Source organism: Vombatus ursinus, unplaced genomic scaffold (assembly GCF_900497805.2).
Source record: "Vombatus ursinus unplaced genomic scaffold, bare-nosed wombat genome assembly UNPS02005659.1, whole genome shotgun sequence".
NCBI classification, from domain to species: domain Eukaryota; kingdom Metazoa; phylum Chordata; class Mammalia; order Diprotodontia; family Vombatidae; genus Vombatus; species Vombatus ursinus.
Genome location: NW_020945437.1, coordinates 17,863,367 through 17,886,487, shown reverse-complemented (window position 1 = coordinate 17,886,487; position 23,121 = coordinate 17,863,367). Strand labels below are relative to the sequence as shown.

The following is a 23,121-nucleotide window of genomic DNA, read 5'->3' as shown; positions in this document are numbered from 1 at the left end:
ATAAGTCAGATTGTACATTTACCAGGATGGTTCCCTTTCTCTTCCCTAGGGAGGCCACCTGTGAAATACACCTGTCTTAATCCCCTTCCCCCTCTCCCCCATGAACCACACCCATTACAGAAACTCCTTCAGCCTCACCCATGAACCTGTCAAACATAGTCATGCAAATGGAAACAACACACACTTTAGCCACTTGGCCCTAAGCCTACTCATTCAGTGCTGAAAAACTCAAATGAGAGGCAGAGGATTCAGTAGCTTTCAACCATGCACGTTACAGAAGTGGGACTTAAGGAACTACAGAATTCAATAAACCCTGGCAGCCAGTGGAGTGAGACTGTAGTTCAGGACTAATGTAACTGGTTTAAATAAATTTAATCTGTATGATTCCAACTCTGAGATGCTGTGTACTGAAGGGCCACATGAACTGAACAAGTACAAGTACAAGTACACTGAAATCTCACTAATGTCTCTGGGGTTCATGCCATAAGTCCAATTTCTCAGCGGATATTAAGTGGTTTTCTTGTATCTATAAAAGGTAGTTTTTCTCTTTACCATCATTCAAGACTTCTAATGAATTTAATGTTATATTGGGTCATGACATACCATAGTATATCCATAGTATTCCATTTATATGTACATATGTTATTAAACTTAACCATGAAAAACTTAACCATGCAAAAATTCCCTTTTTAGTCTCTTTTAGACAATTTCTTTCCCTTATCAAGTATTTGAAAAGGGTCAGAATTGTTCATACTCAGAACTTTGCTACATACAGTGCAGGATATAAAAGAAAGTGCAGTCCCCATCTTGGAAAAGCTTAAAGCTTAGTTAGGGGAAACAATATACATAAATGCACATATATATGAAACCTTGGTGCATACTTGAGAGTATGTGATCAAATTCTAGAAGGTTTGATACAGACTCTGAGAGCTGTAGGAATTCACAAAGACAGAAAGACCATTTTGGGCTAGGTTATCAAGGAAAGTTTCAAGGAAAGGTGGAGCTTGAGTAGAGGACTTGAAGAAAATAAAGGATCTGGCTTGACAGAAAGAAAAGGGAAATGTATCCAAGGAAGGGGAATTTCAAAGTATTGCACAGAAGAAAGGAAGCAGGATCAGGGATCACAAGCATACTTTTTAGCTAGGTGGTGCAGTGGATAGAGCTGTGGGCCTGGAGTCAGGAAGACCTGAGTTCAAATCTAGCCTCAGACACTTACTAACTGTGTGACCCTGGGCAAGTCAATTACACCTCTATTTGCTTTAGTTTCCTTACTTGTCAAATGGTGCTATCACCACCTACCTCCTCCTAGGGTTGTTGTCATGAGGATCAAATGAGATAATATTTGTGAAGCATTTAGTACAGTTCCTAGAACACAATTAAGTGCTATATAAATGTCAGCTGCTATCATTATGGCTTATTAAAGCTCCATGAACCAATGTATGACATGAAGTCAAATCCCAATTATTCAGGATTTTATCAGTGTTCAACAAGGACTCCTCCCAGGTGCCAACATCTGGTTGTACTTCACTATTTATCAGCAAATTTACTACATTGAAAATATAGATAGAAGGTGAAACAAATCTATATTGTTGTTCATAAGCTCTGAATAAGATTCCAATATAATATAATAGATATACAATATAATAGATGAGAGAGAGAGAGAAAGAAGGAGAGAGAGAGAGAGAATATATGTGTGTGTCGGGAAGGAGAAGGTTATCCATTTTGATTGAGGGCTCCTGATGAACAGAAAAAATCAATCATTGTTGACATAAATAAAAACAAATTATAACTGGATGCAGAAAGAACACTGGACTTACAGTCAGAAGGCCTGGGTTCAAACACTGGCTTTGCTACTTGCTATGTAAATTTGGACAACTCACTTAACTTCCCTATGCCTCAAGTGTCCACATCAGAAAAAAAAGTAAATGGAGTAAATAGGCTATCTCTAAGGTTCTTTTCAACTCTAAACTGTGGGATTCTAATTACCTTTACTGAATAAAGATAAATATAGATTTTGCATTTACATTCAGATTTAGCATTTTAAAAATTAATAACAAGCAAAATATTTTTATATGAACATATACATATATGCATACACACACTGCATTTCCATATTGTGGACAATCAAGGGGAGAAGACAAAGGTAAAGGAAAGTGAAAAAAAGAGAATAAGGGGAAAGAATGGACCAAAAAGAGGGAGTAAGACTGGAGAGAAAAAAGAGACAATGAAATGACAGAAAAAAGAGGGAAGAGAACAAGGAAGCAGAAAGACAAAAAAGCCAGTATCTCTGGCTCCTCGTGCCCTGTATCATCCCTCAGAAACCTCTCCTGTTGAATGGTCCAAGCTAACCTCATTTGAGTTGGTTGCTCCCGTTATGTAGCCTTCCCTCCTATCTTCCCTGCAGCCAGTCAGTCCATCCATCTTATCCAACCTCCATTCTCTTTATTTCCCTCACCTTCAACCTAGTTCTTCATTGTCCATCTCTCTTTCTGGTCAGTGTAAATCTTTTAACTAGGACTCGGCAGGCCGGAACACTGGTCCCCTTCCACCCAAAATTACAATAGAATATGGAGCTCCATACCTCTGTCTCTGTTCTCTTTCCTTCCATCTTACTAATATAACCTACCTTGTAATGCAAAATGCCCACTATCCCTCTTTTATCATGACCCCTTCAGTAAAAGAACTGAGGCAAGGACATGCCTTTGTATTATAATTGGATCTATATCTCATCTTCACAGAATCATTTAATTTCACAGTTGGAAAGGGTCTCTGGACCAGGGGTTGGCAAACAATGACCCAAGGGCCAGAAAACAAACTAAGAATGTTTTTTCCATTTTTAAATAATTGTATTTATAAAAACAGGTGGTAGGCAAGTTTTAGCTCAATAGTGGCAAGTGGTTTGCTAACATTTGATCTAGATCAGGTGTCAAAACTCACGGCCTGCAAAACTCGTGAGTGTGGCCTAAATCACATTAAAATATAACTGAGAAATGTATAACAAAATAAAATAAAAATATAATAAAACAAAGATAATTTGTGCTGAAAGTAAATCTGTGATTTTCCAAGTCAATATGCAGCTAGCACGGATACATTTCTATTTATACCACTAGCCTAGTACAACCTATACCTGAAAAAAATAATCATCAACATGAGTTGGAAGTTTACTTTCTCATTATGTTTGGGAGAAATTTTATTCATGGATCTTAAATAAGAGGTGGTCAACAATATTTAGTTGATTTACTTTCCAAAGGCTAGATGAAATTAATTCAAAGATAAGAACCTAGTGAACCTCAACTTCCTCATTTAGAAAATAAAGGATGAGTTATCTTTAATGTTCCCCTAATTCTGACATTCTATGTTTTAAGGTCTCTTCTCGGAATGACATCCTATGTTTCTATTTAGATCCTGGGTGAAAGGGATGTGAAACTTTATCTAGACTATGTCTTATCTTACCGTATGCTGAGGTTCATCTTCATTATCCCGCATATAAAAAGGCTTGAGATCAAAAGGATAGTTAATAACAAATACTGGAATATTGCCACCGTACTCCACCAGGTACTTTTCATGTTCAGTTTGCAGATCAATGCCCCACTGTAATGAATGAGAAAAAAAAAAATCACAGTAAGAGAGGAGGGGCTCCCTAAAACAAAAGAACAGAATGTATCTTTCTAAACACATAAGCAAACTGAAAAACTACAGCGCTATGATCAAAGTGTGCTTAAAAATCAATTTTCTAAAATGGCTGCTAGCCCATGTTTAGTGCTTAGGTGCCAGGTCATACGTCTGTTCTTCTTTGGAGGATCTTGCCTAATAATTAGAAAGATTTTCTTGATATGAAACTTATATCTTTAACCTTTATATCCCATTACTCTGGTGGTCCTATTCACTTCTTGATTCCCTTTCTTTTTTAGTGTTTTCATACTTTTAAACCTGACAAATTTTTTCATAACTTTTTATTCACCTTTTTATCAAATTAGACAATTATTTCTTTAATCCTAATACTTCACTGCTTTATTTTTCCATCTTAAAAGCAAGGTGTTGCTATCAATCAAAGCAAATATACCTAATTTTAAAAAAAAATGTTACTAAGAGAAATTACTTTCAAGCTCCATGAGAGCAGGAACTGTTTATTAACTGTACCCCCAGAGCTTAGCATAGTGCCTGGCACACAGCAGGCACTTAATAAATGTTGACTGGATCACCTTATGAGTTGAAGAGGACAAAAGACTGACTAATCAACAAGCATTTATTGGGTATCTACTATGTGTTAGGCACTATGCTAAGTGTTGATGACACAAAGAAAGGCAAAAGCAGCCCCGGCTCTTGAGGAGCTTCCAACAATACATTCAAGGACCTGAAGAGTGGGGTTGGGATGGAGTTGGAAATAATGAGCTAGTGGCTGGGCCCTCCTGAAAGGAGCACTCTAATGCCCACCCTCTCTAATCAGAGGAAGAGAAGGGTCCCGGGGCAGAGGAGATATTAGTTTCAGAACTGATATCATCTTTCAGGATGAGTTTCTGGATAAAATGATGAAGTCCAGGAGAACAGCCTGGTGGAAAATGATGAGGTGGTAGCCTTGGGAAGACTAAGGAGTAGGATTAGCTTTTCATTAGCGTGCAAATAATCACTCACCTTTGGGGTGAAGGTGAAATTCTGGGATGCCTTCTTTAAGATTTCCACGGCTTCTGTATAGGAAATTCTGGGGAGAAAGAATGGAAGCTAAGAAATGTCAAGAAGATGTGCTTATCATTATTAACTATTCTATCTTATATAAAAGGCCCATTTTTAGTTTTTCTATCATAGATCGGTTGGTCATAAATTGCTATTAAGTAGAATCTCAGTGTTGGAGAAGACCATAGAAGTAATTTAATAAAACCTCCCAACCTATACATAAATTCCTACTGCAACATCCTTCTGTCTCTACTTGTTTTATCTTAATTATGTGATCTTTATATTCAAATCATATATACATTTTGAGTAAAGGGTATGATGTGTTGATCTAAACCTAATTTCTGTCTGCCTGCTTTCCAGTTTTCCAAACAATTATTTTCATCTGGGGAGTTCTTCCCCAAGTAATTTCTATTCTTGGCTTTATTAAACATTGACATATTGAGTTCAATTATTTCTGATTCTTCCTTTTCTGATGATCTGCTTTGTAACTAATATCAAATAGTTGTAATAACTATTGATTTATAGTATAATTGAAGTCTGGAAGTGCTATTTCCCTCTTCCTACTTTTTGTCATTATTTCCCTTGATATTTTTCTAGACCTTGTGTTCCTCCACATGGATTTTGTTATTATTTTTTTTAGCTCTACAAAGTGTACACTTGGTGGCTTGATCTGTGGTTTGGTTCCCCTGGTAGTCTGATTTAATCTATAGCACTAAAGCTGAAGATTAATTTAGGAAGTATTATAATTTTAAATTCTATTGGCCCAGTAGAATCATGAGCACTACGTCTCCAATTATTTAAGCAATTTTTTATTTCTTTAAAGAGCTTTGAAACTGTATTTATATAAATCTAGTTCAGTACTACACGATCAGTACTACAGGTTCCCCAGCCCTGATCTAGATGATGATTAAGATGAGACAGTAATGGTAAATAATGAATAAAGAAAATGAATAAAGAACAGAATCATTTTTGGGTACAAAAATGTATGAACTTTACTACAAATTTCTGGGGTAGGATAAAGAAAAGTAAGGATAAAAAAAGGAAAGTAAGGATAAAGAGAGACATTTAGATCAAGGTGCAATAGTTTTGAGATAAACTTGCTACACATACTATAGGGTACAGATATTTTATTTGTTAATCAAAATTTTCTTAAGCCAAATTTTGACCAAAAAAAATTATTAGCTCAAATTGTGCTTTTAATTTGAACAATAATTGGATTCCATTGATTAGACAATGGCTAAACAAGATGTGAACCAGGAAGATAATGACAACAACCTTATAAATGAAAAGCAAAACTCAAAACAATTGAAACTGTACTGAAATTATAATGACCAAGCTTGTCCTAAAAGAGAAGAGGCATGTCCCTTTTTTCTTTTCAGAGGTGGAAGATTATATGTATGGAACACTGCAAGTAATGTTAGACTTGTTTGATGTGGTTAGTTTTTCTGAACTCTTTTTCCTCTTTTTTATTTTTTTGTTATAAGGGATGGTTATCTGGAAGGGAAAAGAGGAAGACCTATATTGGGAATTAGATGAGGTAAAACTAAATATATTAATACAAATTTCTTTAAAAAGAAAAGATAAAAAACAAAGATGAAAAATAACTGAGTACATTAGGTAACTTGCTATTAATATCAAATTGATCAAAATTAACTGATGTTCAGGTGAGTCAAAGGTTCTTAAAGGCTATTAACAAAAGTGAAAGCTCTGGCAAGTCTTACCAAACTGGAAATGTTTCAGGGTAATAGCTTGGTATCAGAATATTTTATCCAGGGACCAGGACAGCTAACTTCTGAGAGGTTCATCACCAGACAGTTAGCTACTAGGTAATAAATTTCTTTGGACATAGCAACTCATCAACTATCATCTAAGGCGCACAGAAGAGCTGCTATCTCCTTTGGTGGAAAGAGTACACACAATCAAGCAGATCTCTAAACTATTAAGTCATGTAGATAATAAATTTAAAATATTTCTACTTACATTAAAAACTTATTTTTCAGCATATGTTCAAGTTTGTCCTTGTTAATAAAAAAGAAACAATATTATTTCTGTTAATATAAAGTTGCTTAGTAGGAACCAAGTTTTAAAATTTTTTTCCAAATAATATTTAAATATTAAATATTGATTACCTTTTGACCAGGAGCTAAGAATTTATGCAAAAGTTCAACATCCTCTGGACAATTTGAGAGAACAGCCTCTGTTGTAGCCTTGAAGAGTGTCTCCATAACCTAGAAAGAAACATCACAGAACTGTCTGAAAAAGATTGATTAATTCAAACTCAAACAGATGGACATTAATAATAACCACACTTCTAATTTCTATAGTACTTTAAGGTGGATAAAGCACTCCCTTTACAACAATCTGGTGAGACAGTAGTATAAGTATTACTTTTCCCTATTTTACAAACAAAATGAGGTTGACAAAACTGGAATAATTTTGCTCAAGACCACATAGCTTAGAAGCGTTTGATCCAAACCCATCAATGTCTTTTCTAGTAGAGCCAGTCGTATGTGCTGAAAGCTATAATTTTATATTCTAGAGCACTAGTACTCCCAACTCTTACATTAGCTACATATATAGTAAGGGTCTCTGGTTCCGAATGAATTAGAGCAAACTAGCACTGCCTTGGAAACAATAAAAGTAAAATGGGTTCCAAATCCACCTAACTGCATTCTCATATAGCTCATATCTACCATATTTTCCAGAAGAGTAGGACAGCCTTTAACATGTCTTACTAAAACCTAGGTAAACTTTTCTATGGATAAATGATAAATCACATTAGAGGAGAATGACATCTATTTTTAGTCACAATTATGCCATTAAGTAGAGTTACTCAATTGTATGCTGGAAACCTACTTTGACGGGTTGAGGTTGTACTTATGACTTTTGCTGTTGGTTGTTTGGTCTTGTCCAATTCTTCGTAATCCCATTTGGGTTTTCTTGGCAAGGATAATGGAGCAGTTTGCCATTTCCTTCCCTAGATCATTTTACAGATGAGGAAACTGAAGCAAAGAGGGTTAAGTGACTTGCCTAGGGTCACACAGCTAGTAATTGCGTGAGGCAATTTGGAACTCAGAAAGATGAGTATTCCTGACTCCTGGCCCAGCACTCTATCCACTGCGCCACCTAGCTGCCTGGTACTTGGTACTACTGGTAAGTAAAAACAAAATAACTCAATAAAAAAAGTCCTTAAAACTCTGCCAAAAATAAAATAAAATTGACAACAACAATAAAAAAATATACCTAGCAGGAGATGATGTGTGCCTACACCAGAGTGGTGGCAGTGTCAGAGGACAGAAGGGGGTATATAGAAGGGGCATTATGGAGGCAGAACTGACAGGACTTGGTAGCAGAATGGATATGGGAGTCGGGGTGAGAGTCAGGAGTTGAAGATGATACCTAGGCAGTTAACCTGCATGAGTGGGAAGATGGTATTGCCCTTGACAATTGTTGTTCAGTTGTTTCAGTCACATCTGACTCTCCATGACCCTGTTTGGGGTGTTCTTGGCAAAGATCCTGGAGTGGTTTGCCATTTCCTTCTCCAACTCATTTTACAGATGAGGAACTGAGGCAAAGAGGGTTACATGACTTGCCCAGGGTCACATAGCTAGTAAGGGTCTGGGGCTAGATTTGAACTTAGTCTTCCTGTCTTCAGATCCAGTGTGCCACCCAATGGGTCACCTAGCTGCCACCTTTGACAGTAATAGGAAAGCTAGGAAAAGAAGGTTTGAGGGAAAAAGAAAATAGTTCTCCTGAAAAAGATCAGGGAGTTTAAGTGGGCTGCAAACTGCAAAGCTCAATGTGAACCAACAGCACAATGTGGCAGCCAAAAAACCTAATGTAGGGCAGCTAGGTGGTGCAGTGGATAGGGCACTCACCCTGCAGTCAGGAGGACCTGAGTTCAAAGGTGGCCTCGGACACATAATATTTCCTAGCTGTGTGATTCTGGGCAAGTCACTTAACCCCAATCACCACACACACACACACACACACACACACACACACAAAAGACTGAAAAACGGATAAACAACAAAAAAACCTAACGTAATCTTAGGTATGTGTTAAAAGGGACACGTTCTAAGAATAGAAAAGTGATAGTCCCACTGTATTCTGCTCTTATCAGACTTCTTTAGGAGCACCATGTTCAGTGCTGGACACTATGGTATAAAGAGGGCCTTGAACTTACGTCACATGAGGACTGGCTGAAGGAGCTGGGAATGATTAGTCTGTAGAAAAGAAGACTCGGGGGAAGATGGGAGCTGTCCCTAGTATTTGAAGGGGTATCACGGAGGGGAGCAATTAGGTTTATTCTGTATGTCCTCTGAGGACAGAGCTAAGAACAATGGGCAGACACTGCAAAGATGGAAATCTGGGATCAGTATCATGAAAAACTCCCTAAAAACTCAAAGCTTTTCAAAAGCAGATGGCTGCCTTAGAGAGGACGTGGATTCCTCTTCTTTGGAGGTAAAGGGGGTGAAGGGAAGAGAACAGCTTTTATTAATTGCCTACTACATGCCAGGTACCATGTTAAGCACTTTCTCAGATATTATCTCACTTGACCTTCACAACAACCCTGTGAAATAGGTGCTATTATGATCCTAATTTTGTAGTTGAGGCAGATGGAGGTAAACTGACTTGCCTGGGGTCACACAGCTAGTAAATGTGTAAAGTCAGATTTGAACAAGGGGTTTCCTGCCTCCAGGCCTAGCCCTTTAACCATTCTGCCCCACAGCTGCAGAGGGGAGAAAGGGAAGAGGAAAAGAATAAGCCTTTATAAGTGCGTACTATGCGCCACGCACAATGATAAATTCTTTACATATATTATTTGCCAGGTATGTCATGATGGGGATTTGTATATGGCTGAGCCTACAAAGCCACTGAGCTCCCTTCCAACTCTCAAATTCCAGGATTCTGTGATTTTCTGAGGCAATGTACACGGTACTGAGGATAAGGAGATGATAGTTCCAGTGTACAACATACTGAGACCATACCTGAAGGACTGTGATCAGTTCTGGGTGCCATATTTGAGAAAGGACATCATAAAAGGAATATAACCGGGAGTATGAAAGAGCTTAAGACGATGCCCTTTGAGGCTCTGTTAAAGGAATTGAGATGCTTATTAGAACAAAGAACGGGCAGCAAAGTGGCACAGTGGACAGAGGGCTAGGCCAGGAATCAGGAACACCCAAATTCAAATCCAGCCTCAGACACTTACTAGCTGTGTGACCCTAAGCAAGTCACTTAACCCTGTTTGCCTCAGTTTCTTCATCTGTAAGATGAGCTGGAGAAGGAAATGGCAAACCACTCTAGTATCTTTGCCAAGAAAACCTCAAAATAGGGTCACAGAGAGTCAGACATGACTGAACAACAAGAACAGCGAAGTACAGAGAACACTTAAGGGGGAAGTTATAGCTATTTTCAAATATTTGAAGGGCCTGTCAACTAGAAATGAATTAGATTTATTTTGTGTGGCCCCTGATGGAAGAACTAAGAGAAATGGGTCAACGTTATGGCAAGTCTTGATGTAAGGAAATGCTTCCTAATCGTAGGCTTCTCCTCACTAGATATCTTCAAGTAAAAGCTGGGTGAAGACTTGTTGGGTGTACAAGAGAGGTCTGGACTGGACTACATGGTCTTTGTGGTCCCTTCCAACTATGATACTCTGCAATGAGCTTGAGATGGGTCTTGTAAGATTTTTAGGATTCGGATAGATAAAGAGAGATTATGTCATGGAGGAAAAACTGCAAGGGCAAACACAGCAGAGGTAATACGGAGGGCATATATGGGCTCACAGCCTAATTAGGGGAGGCAGTCTGTATTAAGGAGCAGTACAAAATACTTTTGGATAGATCAGATAAAATAAAACTATGGAGGGTCTGGAAAATGGCAGCGAAGTTCATACTTGATGTGGTAGTCATTAAAGTTCTTTAGGAAAGGGATGACATGATGAAAATAATGTCTTAGGGCATTTTAAAGGGAAGATAAATGAATTTCCCTTGGAAAAAATGAATCTTAAAAGCACTGGTAGTTCTGCAAAATCAGGACAACCATGTGCATATAACTGGAGTTTGCTGCAGGAGCTTTGTTGGATCTTGTTTTTGCCTAGCAGTAGTTCAGTTTTTAAAGCTTTTCTTACTGAACATAAGCTAATTCATCAATTGATTGGTATATAAAAACCCAAGAAGTACACAAAATGATTAGCAATTTTGGTCACAGCTGGTTTGGCAGCAGCCATATGAATTTCCAAATATGTTGATAATTTTCTCATCCTGCAATTCTTAGAAAATCTCTGTTCCCTCTTAAGAATTTAAGTCTCCTCTGGGCAAAATGTAATGACATGTTGGTGACATTTCTTTCCTCTAAGTTCATTACCAATCAAGTACATAACAGTCCAAATTAAATGATTGACAAATATTCCATTTAAGGAATCATGAAACAACTACATGTTAAGAATCATTTTTTTTTTTGTTCTAATGCAGGAGTTCTTAACCTGGGGCCCATAAACTTAAAAAAAATTTTTTTTATAACTATAACCCAATAGAATTTATTTTTTATAATCCTATGTATTTTATTTTATTCATTTAAAATTATTATTCTAAGAAGGGGTCCATGCCATCCAAAAAAGTTAAGAACCTGTGTTCCAATGAGATACTGCTTTTGTTATTTACATTTATTATGGGATAATGCTGGATACCTAGCATGTTACTTTAAATGCTGATGTCATAGAAATATAATATTATTACATACATCTAGACTTATATAAAACTAAAATATGGTTTTAGTTTTCAACATTCACTTCTATAAGATTTTGAGTTTTAAATTTTCTCCCCCTCCCCTTCCATACCCCTCCCCAAGATGGTGTGCAATCTGATATAGGCTCTACATATACATTCATATTAAACATATTTTCACATTAGTCATATTATAAAGAAGCATTAGAACCAATGGTGGGAACCATGAGAAAGAAGAAATAAAACAACAAAAGAAAAAAAAGAACAAGTATTCTGTTTCGATCTGCATTCAGACTCCATAGTTCTTTATCTGGATGTGAATAGCATTTTGCCTCCTTTTTCAACAAGCTCAGTACCTCACAGTCTTCTCCCACTGTTTTCCCTGAGCACTTCATTTTTCATGTTCCTGTACCTTCAAATAGCCTTGCTTCCTAGTTCACTTACCTCCTCAACTCTTGTGATCTGTACCTTCACTCAAACTCAGCCGCATACAGTGATAGTCATATCCTCTGATCACCATCCACAAGTGTTTCGCCTTCACAAACAAAATTGGAATTCTTCTACCTGACCATAACCTATTGAAATTCGAGCTCTTCCTTTTCTGTGCTTCACCCTTCTCAAACCTTGTCTCTATCCTCACCTTAACCTCTAGTCACTCCACCACTACTTGGTTCCTAAGCCATCACCCTTACTCTCTGACCTCACCTTTTTCCTTTCAAAATCTTGATCCATAGGTTAATCAGTTCAACTTTATCCTGCTCTGGACCCTTGAATTCCTTACCTCATTTTCCTATCATTGCATGTCCCTTTCCAAAACCCAATTCTGGATTATTTACATCATTTGTCTTTGCTCTATGATGCCAGAAGAAAACATACAACTATGCACCTAGGTCCACCACTAATTCATGTAATCCAGTCTCACCTGGCCTGCTGCATGCTAATCCTTTTATTCTTCCTGGATGGACACTCTATATCCCACTCTCTACAGCAGCTGTTTCAAACCTCTTCTATAGTCTAGTCACTATATTCCTTTTTCTCCCTTCCTCAGCTGAGAATTTCTCCTTACACTTCATCGACCTGTTAAGAGCTGAATGCACGCTTCAAGTCATCTCACTGTTTTCCTCCCCTGTCTTAATGGAAGAGGTGACCCTTACTCCTGCAAATACACAACCCTTTATTCGATCCCTTGAGCTCATGTCCTCCTCTCCCTTGGCAGACTGTGCCTTCAACTATCTTTCTTCTTCCCTAACTTTCAGTCTCTCTTTATCCACTGGCTCCTTTCCCTGCTACCGAGACATGTCCAGACTGCCTTCATTCTTAATGATTCTTCACTTGACACTGCCATCCCCTCAAGCCATTATCCTGTCTCTTCTGCTCACAGCCCAGAACAAACTGCCTATGTGCCTTTCTTCTACTTTCCTCCCACTCACTTCTCAGTGCCTTTCCTGGCTTCTGACCATGCCTGTCACCTGAACCTGCTCCCTTGAAGGTCACCAATGATGTCTTTATTGATAAATGCAATGGTCTTTTTCCAATCGTCCTCTGCAGTGACTGACACTGTAGAACACTTCCTCCTCCTCGATACTGACCTCCCTTGGTTTTCTTACCATTGCTCTGTGGGGGTTCTTTCCCTACCCCTTCCCAATGTGGTTTTGGGTAACCTCCCAGCCTCCCTGACATTATCTTCCTCCACATACTATACATTCCTGCCACACTCGCCTGCTGACTGTTCCTTAAACTCAACACTCCATCTTCTATCTCCGTGCTTTTGCACAGGCTGTCCTCACGCCCTGAATGCCCTCCTTCACTTCCTCTAACTCAAGAAGAAGAAGAAGAATTCCTTGCTTCCTTCAAAGCTCAGCTCAAGTGCAACCTCCGAGAGGAAACCTATTTTGGATCACTCCAAATGCTGGCGTCCTCCCTCCAGGAATACTCTGTGTGTGTATATACATATACATGTATGTGTGTATGTATATAGCAAGATAGCATTTAATTTTCTATAGATCTGCTGGTTCCCTCTGATAGAATGTTAGTTTCTTGAGGGCAGGAACAGTCTAATTTTGGTCTCTGTAATCCCTGTACCTCATATAGAGCCTGGCACACGTTAGTTACTTAATAAATACTTAATTTGATTCAATGGAAGCTATACTACTAAGCACACACAAAAAAGTATATTAAAGAAGTTTTCTATGAAATCTAAAAGCTATTGCAAACTTTAAATATAAATACATATTAATACTTCTAAGTTGATATTTTATGAGTCAATAAATAACCAAACTGGGAGCTTTTCCAAACCTGAAGGCTTTGTTAGAAATATTTTACTTCAAGACTATTCAAAAAATACCCAAGGCAGCAGTTGTGGAGACCAGGTAACATTGTTTATATGAGTCATTTTGCCTATCTAATGCAAAAATCAAGAGACTTTCCCCAGAATGTGTGCTATTAGGGAGAGTAGCAATTTCAGCACATTTATTAAGTGGCTATAGTGTTCAAAGACCAGTAAGGCACAGGTATATAACAAAGAATAAAGATGATTCTGTCCATGAGAGGGGAAGTTTTGGAAGTGGAGAAGCTTCTGCTAGGTAAAGGGAAGATAGACAAAACGGAAGAATAGAACTTAAGATACCCATCTTTGTTGGTTTTTTTTTTTAAATCCAAATTGCTTTTAGCCTATTATCTGATATTAATGAAATGGAAAACATCTGCTAGATAGCAATTGTCTTAATATCATTTGCCAATTATTTATTGTTAGTGGTGTATGTCTAAAAAAATGCAAGGAAAACATATTTCCACCTAAGGATTTTCTGGCAATAATAATTTTTTTGTTTGATAATCTATTTTAATCATTCTGGCTTTCTTAAATATATGTTTAGACTAATTTACAATTACAGACTCAATGTATGAAGGAAGCTTAGAACTCAGCTTGTCTATCCTAATGCAGGGATGCCCTCCTAAAATGTTCCTGGAAGAAGGTCTATATAGCCTCTGCTTCAACACTTACAGTGACAGGAAACAGTCTTTTAAAAAAAAATTCCTTTATGTATTTTGATGGTACTATTCAAAAAAGTTTCCTTACATTATGGTATTCCATGATGCAATCAAAGTCCTTTGTATCTATCTTTCCAGCCTCACTGGAACTTATTTCTCTTCCCATATTCTGTGCCAGTCAAACTGGCCTTCTTTCTGTTCTTCACACACATTTTCCATCTCTGTGCCTTTGCACTGGCCATCTCCTATGTCTGAAATGCACTATCTCCTCAACTCGGCATCATTCAATGGTTCTCCTTCTTCAAGATGTAGTTCAAATACCATTTTCTAAATGAAGTTTTCTTACCAAATTCCCCGTATTTAGCATTTTTTAGTTACCCTCTTTATGTTTATTCTGTATGTACTCATCTCACCCACTAGAATGTAAGCTCCTTGGTAATAAGAACTGTTTCATTCTTTGTATCTGTAGTCCCCACATGACAGTGTTTAGAATTACAGCAGGAACTTAATAAATGCATGTTGAATAACTGATAATGGTTCTTCATCTATGATTAACCCCTAAGTTTTCTATTCATCAGACTAAACAACCCAGTTCCTCCAACTACTCCTCATAAGACAAAGTTTCAAGATCTTGCATAGTTCTGTTCTAGACCTATTCCAGTTTGTCAATATCCCTATTAAAACATAGCACTTGGAACTGAACACAAAAAATAGATAGCATTTACAGAATGCTTTAAGGTTTACAAAGCACTTTACTAATATTAACTCCTTTATCCTCACAGCAACCTTGAGGAGTAGGTGTTAATATCATCCCCGTCTTACAGATGAGGAAACCAAGGCAAACAAAAGTTGAGTGACTTGGCCGGAATTCCAGATATTAAGTGTTTGAGGCTGAATTTGAATCAATCAACTAGCAATCAATCAATGCATTTGCTGGTCACTTACAAAAAATTTACCTTGTTGGTCTTGCTTTTGCTGATTTTGATTTGAACTTTGTTTTCACTGAAAAAATAGCATTCATTCTATGCAGGAGTTATATACACAGAAGATTACACACACACACACACACACACACACACACACACACTCATAGGTAGGGGTGTGTGTGCGTAAAACATGGACCTGCCAGTCACAGAGCTAATGTCTGAGACTGGATTTGAGCTAAGGTTTTCCTGACTCTATCCACTGAGCCACCTAGCTGCCTATGCAATATAATATAATACAATATAATAATCCCAGAAAATTCTTCAACCTAAAAAAAAACTGAAATAGGAACAATTACAGGTAACCACTTGAAATTTTCTACAATTAAATTACAATTATCTGAATTTTTTAAATGTCTCTAATTCTTAAAAGTTCTGCTCAATAAACATCTGTTTGGTTTCAAGAGAAATATCCATTGGAACAGCTGAAACTAATATAAGCAAAGATGTTTTCCATCTATCTGACATAATTAGGTGGTCCAGTGGATAGAGGGCCAGGCCTGGAGTCAGGAAGACTTGAGTCCCAAAATGGTGCTGCAGATACTTACTTACTAGCTATGTGACTCTGGACAGGTTTCTTAACCTCTGTTTACTTCAGTTTCCTCAACTGTAAAATAGGGGTTATAATTGCACCTTCCTCTTGGGGTTGTTGGGAAGATCAATTAAAATATTATTTGTAAAATGCTTTGTAAACTTTATGTAAATGCTAGTTATTATCAAAGTGATACAGGTTTTACTGTTGTTTATTAACAACTTATTTGAGAAATAGTTTTCTGCTGTTATAAAAACAAATTATCTTGATAAATGACTGAAAAAGAGTAAGTGGCCATTTTATCAATAACATCATTTTTTCCCCCAAAACTCTGCAAGTCGTCTATTCATCATGTTAAAATAGTATTTTTACAAAAGACCTTTATTATTAAATGTTATATAATTATTATATGCTTAAGATGTGTTTGTATGTGATAAGAACTGTAATAAATTCTTAATTTTATTCGTATAGATTGTTTCATGAAGTGTATGACAGTTTTTTTGGGGGGGAGGGGGAGTTGGGAGTATTGTTAAAGTTTGGAAACCACTGCCCTAAAACTTAAAGGGGTTGCAATCTTTACTCATGAAGGGAACATTTGGCATGATAAAATTACAAACCTTTTCAAGAAATTGATGAGTTTAATTTATAACGCCCTCTTCTTATAATGTGCTCCTAATGTTTTTTTGTTGTTGTTTCGCTTTTTTTTTTTTTTTTTTGCTTTTTGGTGAGGCAACTGGGGTTAAGTGACTCGTCCAGGGTCACATACCTAGTTAAGTGTCAAGTGTTTGGTCTGAGGCCAGATTTGAACTTGGGTCTTCTGTATCACAGAATCTTGGGATTGAACATTAGAGAAAGCCCAATTCAATAATCTGCAGTACAGAATCTGGAACCCCAGAACCTGGATTAAAACCTTCTCTGCTACTTATTTCCAGTGTGACAAATAACAAGTCATTTTATTTCTATGTGGCTGAGTTTCCTTATCTGTAAAATAAGAGAATGGCACTCCATGCTCTCCTTCCAGCTCAAAAGCCTACAAATCACATCCCATTCAACACCATCCTACAATATAATTGAAACATGAACACAGAATTACAGAAGCTTAGTGCTGGGAAAAGTCTCTCGGGTTATTTCATTTAACCCCTACTTGAAGCATGAATTCCTTTAAAATGCTGGAGTTTATTTATTTTAATCTTAGGTGGTAGAACTCTTTCTAGAACTTATTACAATATACCTTCCCCCCTTAAATAGAGTGTGCTAAGAACAGTTTAGCCTTTTCTGTTTCATTCAGGTTCATCATTTTCGGCATTAATTATTACAACGTGACACCTTTAGCTCTCTGGCCCTCTCTCACTGAGGCTAGCCTGGTCTGTAGTGGGTACAGTATTACTTCTGTTTCCTCTCTTTGCTTGGCCTCTGTTTTCTGATGGGATTTCCTGCAGCTATCAGTTTTTGTTCTCCCTGTTTCTTTCTCTTCAACCCTACTCATGTGTTGCCTAAAGCTTTTGCTATTAGTCCCTCACTTTCTAAGGCAGCTAGTTTAGCACAGTGTGATAGAATATTGAGTCTGGAACCAGGAAGACCTAAGTTCAAATCCAGCCTCAGGCACAATTAGCTGTGTGAACTAGGGCAAGTCACTTAACCCATCTGTGCCTCAGTTTCCTCTATTATAAAATGGGGGTAATAATAGCACCTACTTCCCAAGGTTGTTGTGAGGATGAAATGAGATAACATTTGTAAAGTACATATAATGCCTGGCACTTATTAGGTGCTTACTATTTCTTTTCCTTCCTCCTTCTGGTTTTAACCTGAACCAGTGATTTCCAGGGAAAATGAGATCACTTAGTTTCAATACAGAAACTAAGTTAAATAGGCTCCTTACGTAAGGAGTTACATTTTACTTCCTTTTAATAAAGAGCATGTGATCTGTAACAACTCTTTTTTGGACTTGAGACATGGCTGACAATGTTCTGAGGTGAAGATCCAAATTTATAATTTGCTCATGTTCTCAGCTCTCTTAGTTCTTCAAATGTATAATGTCTGAGTTTTAATAATTTGTGGCCTATGACCATTATTATAACTTAAATTAGTGCCATGACATGTTTGAGACCAGAAAGTCTAATTTTTACCAATAGCCACAGATATTAACAAAAGGGAAATTGGGCTTTGGGATCATTAGCTCACAGGCTCTTTGGCCTTTCTTTGCATTCCCAGCACTTGGCACAATACTTGGCACACAGTAGACACTTAACACTTATTGACTCACTGAGTATCATGACAAAAGATTTTGTGTCTCCCCAGTAGAATGTAATCTCATTTGGTTTTTTATTTTATACTGCCAATGCCTTGTACATAGCAAGCATTTGAGAAGTGTTTATTGAATTGAATTATAAACAAAAAAAATGCAAAAGTAAACATCTTTCACAAGTGACCCCAAATAAAAAAGATGAGTAAACATTAAAAACAGTAGGGAAAAAAGAACTATAAGCAGGAGAGAGCTTCATAAATTATGATGTAGCGAAAAGGGAATCTTTCATTTCTGGCCTATCACTCTGAATCCTAAAGTAACAAAAAGACATAACTGTGAAGCCAAATGATTTATGAGAGGTCATCAATACTTTAAGTGGACCTAAAACAATGAATGAGGCTAAAATATGCTAGGGGAAGAAAAGGATAGGTAGCTTAGAAAGACCTGCTGGTGGCAATATATCTCTGTAAACAGACAATTTTGACTCATGAGATGTTATATTGGCATTTCATGAGGAACAAATATTCTTTTGAAGGATAAAAGAAAATGGATGGCTTTCCTAATTTTGACTTTCAGACTATGATCTATAATCATAAACAGAAACATAAATGAGGGGTTAGCACAGCCTTAAAGATGATTTTAAAACAGATGGCTCAACAGCATTAAATAGAAATACTCAACTGAAAAAAACTCAGTTAGAAACACCCTTTATTGCAACATTACTATTAAACATTTAGTATAAGTAAATGTTCACTGTGACAGTGATTTTAGAAAGGGGTACAAATGAGAGACAACTAGGAGAAATTGGAGGTTATGTTTTTGCAGCATGTTTTGTTGTCTTTCGTTTTTAAGAATTGAAAAAAATGACACCTAAAAACTTGAAGATATGACACCAAAGCTCAAGTATTCATGTTTTTAAAATTCCTTGGGGCGGAGCCAAGATGGCAGAGTGAAAGCAGTGACTTGCTTGAGCTCTCCCCCAAACCCCTCCAAATATCTGTTAAAAAATGGCTCTAAACAAATTCTAAAGCAGCAGAACCCACAAAAAGACAGAGTGAAACAAATTTGCAGCCCAAGACAACCTGGATGGTTGATCGGATGGTATATCGTGCAGGGCGGGGAGAGGAGCAAAGTGTGGCATGGGCGCGCAGGCCACAGAGAACCTGGAGCAGGCCTCAGAGGACTGAATCACAGGCAGCTATGGCGGTTTCCAGACTTCTCAACCCATGAATGCCAAAGACAATTTAGAAGGCCACTTGGGATTTGTCTCCACTGGCAAAGCAAGCCTTCACCCCTTCTACAACTAGAGTCTCAAAGTCCAGCTCTCTCCATCAAGGAGCAAAGGACCCTTGGGCAAGACACCTTGAAGAAGCAAAAACCAATAAACCAAAGTTGCAAGTTCTAAAAAATAAAATAAAATAAAATTCCTTAAGAACAAGGGGTATGTTGTTTTTCATTTTTTATCTCTACTAATGCTGAGTATAGGAACTTGTATATAGACAATGCTTAATAAACATTTATTTAATTAAATTACAAAACTGATGCTGTATGACAGCAAATCATGAATTACAGCCATCTCAGAAGAATCAAAATGGCAAAAGAACTAAGTGGGTTGCAACATATACTACCAATGATGATTTGTGAGATAGGGCTGGATATAAATGGCTGAAAATGGGAGGATGACCACTCATATTTCACACATAATTTACGAATTTTTTTTGAAAGAGGAAAGCTATATTTTATTACATTACATACATGTTTATGTTAGATGCTTCCACTTTCTCTCTTCTCACTCTTTTTAACCCCTTTAGTTTCCACCCTCATCATTCAACTGAAACTGCTTTGTCCAAAGTTACTAATGATATAACTGCCAAATCCAAGAGTCTTTTCTCAATCCTCTTTTCTTCCTTGACCTCTCTGCAGTCTTTGATATTGCTGATCACTCTCTCTATATTTATTCTATACACACACACTTGCTATCTTCTCCATCAGAATGTAAGCTCCCTGGGAGTAGGGATCATTTGTGCTTGTATCCTCAGTATGTGGTATGATACCTGGGACACAGCAGGTCCTTAATAAAGGCTTGCTGAATGACTGGTTTTCTGGCTGGCATATCATGAGCTTACAGTCTACTCAAACCTCTACATTTTTTTCAGGAAAACTCTTATCTATACATGCCTCCTCCATCTTGTATTTACATTAATATTCTCCTGGTGATGATAAATGCATGGTAATCATGGAATACTACGAAATCAGAATAATCAAAATTTAAAGCAACCTAAATGATGATGAAAAGATACATGGTTGATAGAAGTAAATTGTGGCATATAATCAAGCTTTTAAGTAAGAAGTGATATGAAATGTAATATCAAGGACATATACATCTATAAAATGAATTAGATCATCCATGTAGCAAGGGTGAAGGATAACAGGATAGTTTAAAAAATGCATCCATATGCATAAGATATGAAAAGATCCAGATGAAGGCCTTCAGTTCATTCACTGACAAATATGGAAGACTTATGGAAAGGCATGGACAAATCACACAGGATGAGGGGGTATGGATGGGGTATAATTTGTTATGATGGAGTGGGTGACCATTCCAGGGAGATCACAGAGTCACTGAAATCTAGAACACATAATTCATCACAATTCAAATCTTGTGAAAATTCAATTAGATCCCCATGACCACCTTTATTCTCTCTAACCAGTAAAATTATATAGATGCAACTGAATGGTTAGAGGTGAGGTGAACTGCAAACATAGCTTAATATCAAAGACTTACAATGCTTTGAAAATACATGAGACTATAGTACCTACCTGCATAATGTCTTGAAGGCTCTCAACAAAAGACATTTCTGCTTCCACCATATAAAACTCTGCCAGATGCCTGCGGCTCTGAGAATTCTCGGCTCGGAACGTTGGGCCAAAGGTAAACACTTGAGTAAAAGCTCTGCAATTAAAGATGAAGAGCACAGAAATAAAACCTATGAACTGTTAAGAACTTACAGCTGTCTGAGCTCTGTAGGAAAATAGGTTTCTGTTATTGTTTTGAGCATGAACCCACAGATTCTAGTGGGTGGCTATCTTGCTATGGTAATTGATAACGATGGCATAATAAAAATGTTATATTTAAAGAAAATATTCTATCTGAAAGGAACTCTCAAATATTTGGGAGTTCTGATTCGCCAAGAAGAGAAAGACAACCTACTTAACGGTGCTGGTTATAATCAACGCTGTAAGTAGCAGGCAACTTAGTTTCATAGCGATCAAAAAACAAAGAGACCATGACCAACATGAAATTTCACAAAGAATTTGGGTAGGAAAATTTTTGATCTACAATCTGGAAAAGTTATTCTGGGCCTGATGAAGAGAGGGAAAAAGGAAGAACAGATAGGGAGGGCAAGTTCAAAGGCTAAGACAGAATCTTCAAGGCCATCTAAAACTTTAGCTAACTGAATAACTGATAATCAAGGGGCTGGAAGGGATTTTGAGAAATTATTTACTTCATTCTTCAACTTTTACCTGTTCTCCAATGCTAAAAATAAAAATTCAAGCTCCTTTCCTTGGCATTCAAATTTCCTACAACATAAGGCTACCCTACCTTTCTCATATTATGAAACTCTGCGTGCTCTAAGCTTCAGCCAAACTAGATAACTGGGCCCCCACACATCTTCTCTTTGGGGTCATGCTTGTTTTTTGTAATTTTAATATTTTTTGTTTGTTCTTTTCATTTACATGGTTGTAGTCACTGTGTACACTGCTTTCTTGGTTCTCCATTAGTTCATGTAAATCTTGACAAACTTCACTATATTCATCACCTTTCTTATAGCACAGTACTGTTCCATCACATTCATGTACCACAATTTGTTTTTATTCCTAGTTCTTTTCTAGCACAAAAAGTGCTCTTATAACTATTTTGGTTTCTTTTTATCAATGACCTTCTCGGGATATAAGCAATGTAGTGGAACCTCTAGGTCAATGGGTATGGACATTTAATCACTTTGTTTACATGATTTCCAAAATGTTTGTGCTAATACATGACTCCACTCACAGTACTCTATAATGTGCCGCTCTTCTACAACCCTTCAACATTGACTATTCCCTTCTTTTGTCATCTTTGCTAGCTTGCAGGCTGTGAGATGAAACCTCAGGACTGTTTTAACTTATATTTCTCTCATGATTAGTGATTTGGAGCATTTTTTCATAAGGTTAATAGTTTGCAATTTATCTTTGGAGAAATGCTTGTTCATATCCACCTTTATCGAGGAATGGCATTTGACTATACATAAAATCAAAAGCCATTATATATTGTATAATTTATATGTAATCTGTTAGTCATATAATCATTATAATTAATTATATAATTAAATAATCTATACTTTATTAATTATTTCTATATATCTTAGATCCCAAATACTTATCAGAAAGATTTTATACAAAGATTTTTTTCTCCTATTTTGCTGTTTCCCTTTTTTGTCCTAGATGCATTAATTTGGTTTGTACAGAAGCTTTTCAGTTTCATAAAGTCAAAGTTATCCATTTTATCTTCTATAATTACCTCCTACCCTTTGTTTATTTAAGAATACATCTCATAAGGGGCAGCTAGGTGGCGCAGTGGAAAGAGCACCGGCCCTGAAGTCAGGAGGACCTGAGTTTAAATCCAGCTTCAGACCAAACACTTAATACTTACTAGCGTGTGACCCTGGTCAAGTCACTTAACCCCAATTGCCTAAAAATAAAATAAATAAATAAAAAATAAATAAAAGTGATTTAAAAAAAAAAAAGAATGCATTTCCTACCCATAGCTGTGAGAGGTATGTTATTTGCTTCTCTTCTAATTTTTTTATGGTATGATCTTTAATATTATACGGTCACATACTGACTTAGAGAATGTATCATAGCACATGGCCTAACCTGCTGGTTTAAGCCTATTTTCCGCAGATTGCTTTTTAGTTTTCCTGATAGTTT

General features: G+C 37.0%; 1 protein-coding gene across 1 annotated transcript in view; it reads right to left on the bottom strand.

The window, feature by feature from the left end:
• NARS2 (asparaginyl-tRNA synthetase 2, mitochondrial) overlaps positions 1 to 23,121 on the bottom strand; it is a 156,960-nt gene that overhangs the window by 37,585 nt on the left and 96,254 nt on the right. The window contains exons 7-11 of the mRNA XM_027848156.1: positions 20,971 to 21,103; positions 6,801 to 6,899; positions 6,652 to 6,689; positions 4,633 to 4,699; positions 3,454 to 3,591 (exon numbers count right to left, since the gene is read on the bottom strand). Of these exons, the coding sequence (XP_027703957.1) occupies positions 3,454 to 3,591; positions 4,633 to 4,699; positions 6,652 to 6,689; positions 6,801 to 6,899; positions 20,971 to 21,103 (475 nt within the window). The remainder of the gene's footprint in view (positions 1 to 3,453; positions 3,592 to 4,632; positions 4,700 to 6,651; positions 6,690 to 6,800; positions 6,900 to 20,970; positions 21,104 to 23,121) is intronic.